At 41.1% G+C, this 9,870-nt stretch overlaps 1 protein-coding gene across 1 annotated transcript; it reads left to right on the top strand.

Annotated features, from left to right (window-relative positions):
* Positions 1-1,916: 1,916 nt before the first annotated feature.
* LOC144628160 (uncharacterized) lies at positions 1,917-8,320 on the top strand. The gene is made up of 4 exons (XM_078486223.1): positions 1,917-2,342; positions 3,980-5,617; positions 6,631-6,896; positions 7,850-8,320. Exons 1-4 carry the CDS (start codon positions 2,063-2,065, stop codon positions 8,117-8,119), a joined length of 2,454 nt encoding a protein of 817 aa, XP_078342349.1. The 5' UTR covers positions 1,917-2,062; the 3' UTR covers positions 8,120-8,320.
* Positions 8,321-9,870: the final 1,550 nt, after the last annotated feature.

The raw sequence follows: 9,870 nt of genomic DNA on the forward strand, positions 1-9,870 counted from the left end.
AGCAACAACGTCCAAGAACGGAATTTGAGGTTCAATTCTGATAAACCATATACGCGACAAAGAAATTTAAATCGTTAATTTCCTGTAATATAATTATTCAATGAATGGGTCCAGGGATGGAATACATCCCGTCCTGGCGCTTTCCACTGCCTCAGTTATTCCTGCAGCTTTGACGGAGAAGTAGATGTTGCACCCGGAAATAAAGGTGTCTTAAAATAACAATGCTGGAAAATAGAGTGACTTGAATTAACAATGACGTAAATTAAGGTACATAAAATTAACGCGAATTTTTGAAATTCGCGTTAATTACATGTATCGTTAATTTCCTATAATAAGGTACTTTCTTTTCTACCTAGCGCGAGAGCGAAAACAGGAATGCGAGGGAGGTGACAAATCTGCATATATAACTATAAAGTCCACTCGCAGGGACGAGAAACGACCGACTGCTAACTTTTTCTTTTTCCAACTCTTGGTTTTCACATGACGTCATCAAAATTTTAAAAATTTAATACATGTCTTATTAAAGGTTTTCAGTTCGCAGGTTCGTTTAGTTCCCCCATCTTAAAGATATAACATTTTGAATTTCGGAATTTCGCGCCACACGACATCAAAATGGTCGCCTGAAGGCTGTCACGCCTCATTCTGGTATTTTTTAACAATCTAAACAGTTGACGTTTTCGAGAAGTGTTTATGTGAATGTTTACGTGTTTAATGAAGGCAAACGTGACCGCTTTTTATAGCAGATGTAAATGCCAGATGTTTTCACAGTTTTTTTCCGGCGGCCATCTTGGAGCCCCTTCACACGGACTCCAGCATGGCATTTCCATACTGTGCTCTCTTAATCAGTGTAAAACATTTAAACGGATAACTCAAGTACGGAGTACCGTACAGACCTGAGACTTGGACACGGTGTTTATCCAGTAATTTTCTACAACCTGTAAAATTCTAGATTTTTTTGAGTCAATAGCTTTGGATTTATTTTTTAGTAGCGCGTGACAGAAGCGTTACTGGCGTGACAGTGAAAACCAGCAATGGGGTGAGCCGTCAAGAGCCCATGGAGCCGTTAGCCGTAAAACGACCAAAACTTTAGCTGTTAGGCGCAAAAATTGGAAAATTTTATCCATTAGCGGTAAAAAATCGGTCAGTATAATCGGTCATCGTCCCAGAACGGGAGGAGGAGCCTTTTTTATAACAAAAAGCACCTGAAAAAAGCTTTTTCCCAGGTGGTTACTGGACTTAATAGCGATTATTACCATTTGTTGTATCGACAAAAAAATGCGTAATATGTTGTTGAAGCGTGACATCCGATATATGATACTCAGCCGTCAGTATTAAAGGTCAAAGGCGCTTTGATGGCTTTTTGAAGACTTTGAAGGCAGAGATGCCAGGGCTGTTTTCTTTCTACTACTAAAACTCATAAAATATAACGTGTCCCTTTCGTTTATATCTCTTACTGGTCATTTCTAACTATCCGGTTTTATTCTGCTTTGTGGTCCAAGCGGGGATTCCTTGTTGAATTGAGTTAACACAGGCCAAATGCGTATAACGCACGTAATTTTATCCCTCAAGTGGCAAGTAATTTAAAAAATCCTTTCGTCCTATTCCCCTTACTCCACCCAGGCAATTTCAAGTGGATGAAAAAAGATGACTACTAGACTATTTTTAAAAGCCAATGAAAGCTTATCAGCGTGACCTTCAATGCCCTGCCTGGGCACCAGGCTCCACCCGGTTAATCAATATAATACAGTGGCATTCACTGGTAACTGACGTGGACAGTTCCCATAGTTCCCAGTTCCCATGACTACTAGACTATTTTTAAAAAGCCAATGAAAGCTAATCAGCGTGACCCTGCCTGGGCACCAGGCTCCACCCGGTTAATCAATATATACAGTGGCATTCAAATGTGGACAGTTCCTATAGTCTAGTCACGAGTGACGTCATGGGTGATCAGTTCCGCGTTCATAAGCAGCTGTGCTTTAACTAATCGTATTGAGTAGAGTATTGCGTGCTAACGGATTCACCTGCAGGTTCTTCAAAAGTTTACCGAAGAAATAGTTTAAATATGACGGGCTTGTCGTTCAAGTCGCTTCTGATGTCCATTTCGGATCAACTCAAGAGCGAAGACCTCGACAGAATGAAGTTTGGCCTGGACTTACCTCAGGGGAAATTAGAAGACGTGCACAAACCGTATGAACTTTTTCAAAAAATGATAAACGCTAAGCTGTTATCTGAGGAAAATCGCGACCATTTAGCGTCCCTATTACAGTTTGCTGGGCGAATCGATTTAAGTAAAGAGCTGCTTCAAGACATTCATGATCAAGTGAAGTCAACTACTGAACAAGGTGAGCTACAAAGAGCTAAATTTGCTACTACAAATTATTCTAAAAGAGGGACACGAAATGGCATTCAATCAGCTTACATAGAACTGGAAACATAACTATATAAAGCACCTGTCTTTCTTTCTCTATTTTATGTTTTCCTGAACTTTAAGCGTTTTAAATAATGCTACACGGGACGAGAACAATAATGATAATGATAATTTTCCATATGTATATATACAAAAGCAACTACCCTGTACAGTTCAGTTCTTCCAAACACAATTCTATGATCAGTTTAGGACGTTCTTTGTTGACAGCTAGTATGAATAGCTAATAACTATAAACAAATCTGGATCTACTGCTCACCGAGTAAGAAAGAACGAAGGAAAGAAAATTGTTGTCAATTTACTACAAAAGCGGAAGTCGATCAGGATCGAAAGATTTTCTGCGTGACCATCATTGAATCCAAAGATAAAGAATTACCAATTTTCTCCAATTCCTAGGACGTATTTTAGAGATGATTTTTCTCGTCTGGTCACTCGAGCTTCATTTATTTATTAATTTTGGTTAACAAATCAGAGAAGCCAGAATTTTTTCTGTAAATGGGACTGAATTCGTCACGCTGTTTAATATTGCAGTTCAAATGTTGAAGGTTACATGTGTTTACGTTTCGGAAATCACGCTATCACTAAAATCGTTTTGTAGCCGTTATTGGGATGAAAGTCAGTGGTAGTGGACAGTTTTACAGTGTAAAACAATGATTCTTGTGGAAGAAATAACTGTTGTTTGTTTGCCAGAGGTTCGCGCGTCCAAAAGTGCACGAAATATCCTCGACCCTTCCGGTGTCAATATTCGCGTGCTTTCCGCCATGTGCGCTGACGGTCACGTCACGGATGGAGTGATACCAAGTGACTTAGAACATTAATATGCTGCTAGTGGTTTAATTGTTTATTTGTTATCGGTTATTCATGAATTCTGAATAAGGGCAATCAGTTGAAAACATGTTCGCTCTGCATAAGAAATGAATGAAACTCTAGGGGGAGTGGGGTTGGGACTAACAGCGACTACAGGAAGGGGAACAGGAAGGGGTTGAACAGGCGCGGCTGTGTATTTAGCGTGGCTAATTCAAGGAGGGAATTTGTCTCACCAAAATTAAAACTATGTGATTCCAGTTTTGAATTTCATTTGGTTGTAAATATTTTAACTTCGTAAGGGTACGAGATTATCCAGTTAATCGTAACAGAATGCTTGATTTTGATTGGTTCTGCGCGCCCCTATTTAAAGAGTACCGATTGGCGCGCGATCGCGTGGGTGTCCAATGTGAACAACCTCGCGCGTCAATCACCAGCATTTAAATGGGTTCTCTCTTGTTCAGTTATTTTTCTACTGTTTTTACAACCTGTTGAATTTACCTTTAACTTTTTCACACAAAAAAGGTTCTTAAAGACTTCATAACCTCAAATTTTGTTATCGATACGATTGATAAGTAATTGGACATCGTGTCGTACAATTCAGAGAGTAATCGTGCTCATAATTTCAAAAAAGTTTTTTTGAAATTACTTGCCCAATTACTCCCTGAATTGTACTCCACTCAGTTCAATTACTATTTCTTATTCTACTAGTTCCACAAGTTATTCTACTATCTTTGTTTTGCGTTTTAGAAATCAGTTCATTTTTCGATGGCCAAGACAACGCCCTCCCCTGCAGACCACCTCATTTTTACGGAAGAGATGAAACTTTGGATGAAATTGTTGGAATACTCAGTGAAAACGATGGCCGACGCCTTGTTGTCATAACTGGACCACCAGGTTACGGAAAATCCTGTTTAGCGCGAGCTATCGGTCACACTATGCTTGAAAAAGAATTCCAAGTTATTTTCTTGTCCTTACGGGAAATTAAGTCTGTAGACAAAATGTCTACGAATATTCTTCTTGCTTTGAATGTTTCCCAGGGAGTCGCCAACAGGCAGCGGGATTTGGCTTTGTCGCATTTAAGTTCTTTAACCACGAAGACTATTTTGATTTTGGACAATGCTGAAGATCTTATAAATCAACCGGACACGAAACAAAAATTTGGTAGTTTTGTTGATCACGTGATTATGTATGCAAAGAATGTGCAATGCGTCATCGCCTCAAGAGTGTCGTGTCCAGCCTCTTGTCAGACCTTGCGTCACCCGGTCGAACTAGGCGCCTTAGAAAACGATGCCGCGGCTAAACTACTTCAAGCAAAGGTTCAAGAAAACTCCAAATTAACGCTCGAAGACGCTGAAGCTTCAACCATTGCTAACCTTTGTTTGAACATTCCCCTCATTTTGCACGCTGCGGCAGCTTACTTGGAAGTTGTCAACCCGCAGACACTTATTCAAATTTTGGAAGAAAATTTCACCGCTCCTTTAGACCTGGCGGACATGGATGATTTGTCACCGGACTTTAAAATGAAGCGCTTTCTCAAAGATTGTTTGCAACAGCTCGGCCAAGAACTAGAAGAGGCGCTTATCTCGTTGGCTGTCTTCCCAGCTGCTTTCAGTTACGAACAAGCAGCGTGCGTTTATGGTTCACACCAACTCCACTCCACTTTGATGCAGCTTGTGAAGAGATCCCTTGTACACAGTAATGTGACATCTAAGACGTTTGTTGTCCACCGAGTCATTCAGCTTTGCTGCGAGGAAAAAGCCGAGAAAGATGAGCGGTTGTGCGCGTGTTACAGCAATGCGCGCCAGAGGTTTATTGAACATTATTTGAGTCTAATTACAGAACTTCATCGGGGATTTTTAAGCAAAGATGACTCGAAAAAGACACTTTGTCGTTATTTTGCAGAGGAGCAGCACATTATTCAAGCAATTTGGTGGGCGGCCAAAAGTGGTACAGCGCTCGCTACACGCTGTGCAGAGATTCTCAACCAAGCAGTCATTTTCTTATGCAAAGTCATGAAGAAGAGTGAATTTGAAAAACTCTACGAGGTCGTCCTCAACTGTTGCCAAGGAGATTTGCGGATCGTGGCTGATTGTCTTACGTGTGTTGGTATAAATCAAATCTACAGCTGTGAGTGCCACCGGACATGTGACGTAGTGTCAGAATGGGGCTACAGGATACTCCAGAGAGCGTTGGGGAACTACGAACAGCTAAACCTGACAGAGGGAGATCTAGTAGCGCAGTGCAATAGCAAGATCGCCCGTTGCATGGCCATGAATGGAAATCCTATAACAGCTCTTAAACTGAGCGCAAAAGCTCTTGCTATCTGTGAAAAGAAGAAAGAAGAGGAACCCCTGCAGTATGCAGCTTGCTGTAACGATAGAGCAGGTTTGACGCATTTGACTGCTTCATCGTTAAGTAAGGGGAATACAGATAGACAGTCGAGGGAATAAGTGCCAGTTTTGGCAAATCTTCGTTGAAGCACTCAAAAAATTTCCGAATTATTTCATCCAATCAAAAACTTGCGCGAGTGCTCACGAGTGCTCCGAAATCACGCGTACAATTACGTCATGTTGCTTAGCAACTTCTGGGACGAAAACCGCGGGCTCAGTCACTTCTCGGAGAAGTGATATCCGGCCATGATTCTGTCGTCATCAAATGGCACTTGTTCCGACGACTGTAGAGTGAGATTTGCGCTATAACCGGTTGGAGAAATTTCTGCTGATCCGCCAAAAAATTACAATCATTTGAAAATAACCCGGTAGGAGACACAAGTTAAACTGTTGAACGTGTTTGTTGCAGATTGTACAGAAAAAGTTTTCTGGTTTGGTTTTAATTGAGTCGAGCCCATACTTTATACAAAGAGTCGCAAAAGTCACAAGAGGGTCTGAATGGGGTTTATTTGCTCATAATTTTTAGTATTTGCTGTAAAATTGGCAAATGTTTAGGAAAAAATTAGCATTGAAAATTCTTATCTGCTCTTCTAAAATCGGATAAAATCAGTCATGAACTTAGAGAAAATTTTCGGATTTCTCCTCGGAAATCTTCAGTAGGCTTCTTAGTTCTTCAGCAGTCTTTGGAAATCTTCGGCAGTCTTCGGGAATATTCGGTAGACTTTGGAAATCGTCCGAACTGATCGGTAAACGTCGGAAATGGCCGACAACTTCTTCATATACTAAACAAAATAATATTGGTCTTTTTGGAGTCGTTTTTATTTCTTTTCGCTGAAAATTTGCTGTTACAATGATTTTTTTACTGTTAGTGTTAAAATGCCTAAAATTTTACTGTTTCGTGTTACAGAGCCAAAAAAATAAAGTGTTTAGTGTTATCGACGTAACCCCATTCAGACCCTCTCACAAGTTTAATTGTTTTGATTAACACGGGTTAATTTGCTTCATTAGTTGTACAAAGCTCCTTGAACAACCACGAGGAAGCCCTGAGCCTCAGAGAACGCGCTCTCAGTGCTTGTGTTGACCAACTAGACGATCACCCATTAACAGGAACCCTTTATAACTACCTTGGTAATGATTGCCTCGCGCTGGGCAACTTTGATAAAGCTGTTGAATATTTCTCCAAGGCGCTAAGCATCAGGAATGAGTTTCTTGGGTTTTACCACCAAAAGACTTCCCGCACACTCCACGATTTGGGTGTAGCTTACAAAATGAAGGTTAGTTTATCTTTTTTTCGTGTTTACTTTTTATAAGCTATAATAGGTCTCGCACGATCGAGTGTGAGAGGTCTGCAATCTGTTAAGATTGTATTTGACATTACCTGTGGCATCGGCGACTTCAGAGTGTAAATTTCTGCCCTCCAACGTCTGAAGAACAACCCAAAAAACACCATGAAGCGGGATCGTCTGATCTGCCTAGTTATGCATTGTCACAAATCGATTTCGGACACACCGGACATTGTTAAAGACATTTTGGGAGGGGGTATGCGCTTTGCTTGGGGTGCGATAGCCCCCCACCCCCGGGGTTTGAAAACGCTCTGCCGCCTCAGTAAACCATGGTCACATCCTCAAAATGGCGTCGGTAGCAGCCCAGAACTAAAAACTGCGGCTAAAAGTTGTCAAACGCAATTTTGCAGATAGTGTACATGCTGCAGGTCAAAATGATGTTCAGGTTAAATCTTTTTTCAACCTAGGTTGATCTGTTTCAGCCCGAAGATAACGCTCTTTTAATAACTTATAATAATTCGAATTTATTTATTAGGATTTTTTAATCAATTTAAATTGTTTTAAGTGATTAAAAGAGTATCAGATCTTCAGATTGAAACAGATGAACCTAGGTTGAAAACAGATTTAACCTGAAAACCAATTTGTCCTGCAACCATGCAGAAGCCATAATTGGGTCCCATAATCGGAGCCATAATCGGGTCCCATAATCGGAGCCATAATCGGTTCCCATAATCGGGTCCTATAATTGGAGCCATAATTGGGTCCCATAATTGGAGCCATAATTGGGTCACATAATTGGAGCCATAATCGGGTCCCATAATCGGAGTCATAATCGGTTATGTTGCCAGCAATGCGTGCAACATTGTGCCCAATGCAAAAGCTTGAGTGTTGCATCGTGTATTCAGGCCTATGACTGATTCTAATAAATTTTCCTTCATTTCCAGGGAGACTATGTCAACGCTATGGAGAAACTAAACTCGGCCGTTGTGATCCAAGAAGCCTTGTTTGACATTCCACAGGAGAAACTCTATTCCCTCCAGGAGAAGAGTGAAGTATGCTGTCGGCTGAATTTACCTGATAGTGAAACATGCGTTCAGCAAATACAAGTAAAAATAGAAGAATGCAAGGAACAGATAAAACAAGCCAAAGAGTTCACAACATTTAGACTGGAAAAAATTATGGACATTGCTAACAAAAATTATGTTGCACCTTAGGACTGGAATTGAAGATGTTACTTTAGTCATGTAACGGAGTTCTACATATAACCAACTAGCCTGTGTTGCAGACGAACTAAACCTGGTATAGTCCGTCTGCGAACCAGCCAACGTGTAACTATGGTTTCACTGACGAGATCTACTCGACCAATCACGGCGCACGAAAGAATGGACCTAGTCAAGAGCCAATCAGTAGCTATTATAAAATACCCGGGTTACACGCGGGGGAGAGGGGGACAAGCTTTTGTTCACTGGCTCGCAGACGGACTATACCGGGGGTTTGTTCGTCTGCAACGCCGGCTAATAACAAATGGGCAGTTTGAACAGTTCAGCTACTATCACGTGATTTCGTAACTACCCCCTCCCCCCCCCCCCCCACTGCACGAGATGTGAAATTGCTCTCCCGTCGTGAGTGGAAATATTTAAAGAAAAAAAAAAAACAGGCAGCTTTACAAAATGTAACTTCAGGACAAAACGTCAGTAACAAATCCTAAAACAACAGACGATTTCCCTTTTCTTCAAGAACAAAATTTGTAAATAAAAATTTAAAGTTCAGTTTAACGTGTCACTTTTTGTCCTTGAGCAGCAAGTATCAGGTGATAACATTTTTTTGAAAGTGACGGACGTTTGGGATTTCAGGGATTTGAAGTAGTGAATTGTTATTTACCCTCGTGTGGACCCTCGTGTGCAGATGGCCTTGATTTCCAGTAGTTCTGGGAGTCCAGTTGTCAAGAAACGCGGGCTCACAGAACGGCTGGACCACAGGGCCGTACATAGGATTTTTTGTCTGTGGGGGCAAGTTTTCCTGGCGGGGGCAACTGGGGTTTTTTAGTTTAGTTTTTCTTTTTTTTCTTTAGTTTTCTCAGTTTAGTTTTCCTGGTGGGGGCAACTGCCCCCGCTGCCCCCGCCCCCCCCCCCCCGCTAGGTACGGCCCTGGACAAGCGCACATACGTCTCCTATTTAAACCGAAACCGAGATTAGAAACTCCAAAGCGGTCAGTGAGCCAGGCCCAGGGGCAGTTTTTCCCCACTCCCTCGTCCTTAAGACTGGTTAACACTTGCGAGATAAGCGCAAGCATAACCCCAAGGATGTTCACACTTGAGATAAGCTCAAGCACAAGACGACCTACGCATACACAATGTTTAAGAAATTGTATAATAAACTCTTAATGATGGGAGTCACCTCAATAGTTTAATTTTGTGCGGCTTGTGTCTGTGCTTATCTTACGCTGGTTCACACGAGTTTTTATTATGACTATGCTTATCACACAATTGTGAACCAGGCTTAACAGTTTTGCGTTCCAATTGAATAAATCCTGAGGTCAAATGTACCAAAAATCCTGTCATTTTACTTGCCCCAGACACACTTGATGAGCTTTCAAACACGAGAAATGTAAGTTCGAGACATCTGACCTTTTAAGTAGAAAATAAATAACATCTACCAAGCATTACATGGATCCGTCGTTTCTACTCATCACCTAAGAAAGGAAAACTCCTTCCTCTTTTCACGTTATATCGCATAAGGCCTGGTTTTCATCCCCTTGCTAAAGAAATAAGTTAAGACGAGCATTTCTTTAGGGTTGCTGGGTATGATAACGGATAATGTGACCCAAAGAGGTCTTCTGGTTCAAGTCTAGTACTATTCTTTTATTTCTTTTTTGGTTAAATAGTTGTAACTTGAAACCAAGCAACAATCCACTCTGTTACAAAGATCAATACATTACTGCCTTTAACATGTCAATTTACATTTTG

The sequence above is a fragment of the Oculina patagonica genome, chromosome 10 (assembly GCF_052425735.1).
Source record: "Oculina patagonica isolate OP01 chromosome 10, crgOcupat, whole genome shotgun sequence".
Lineage (NCBI taxonomy): Eukaryota > Metazoa > Cnidaria > Anthozoa > Scleractinia > Oculinidae > Oculina > Oculina patagonica.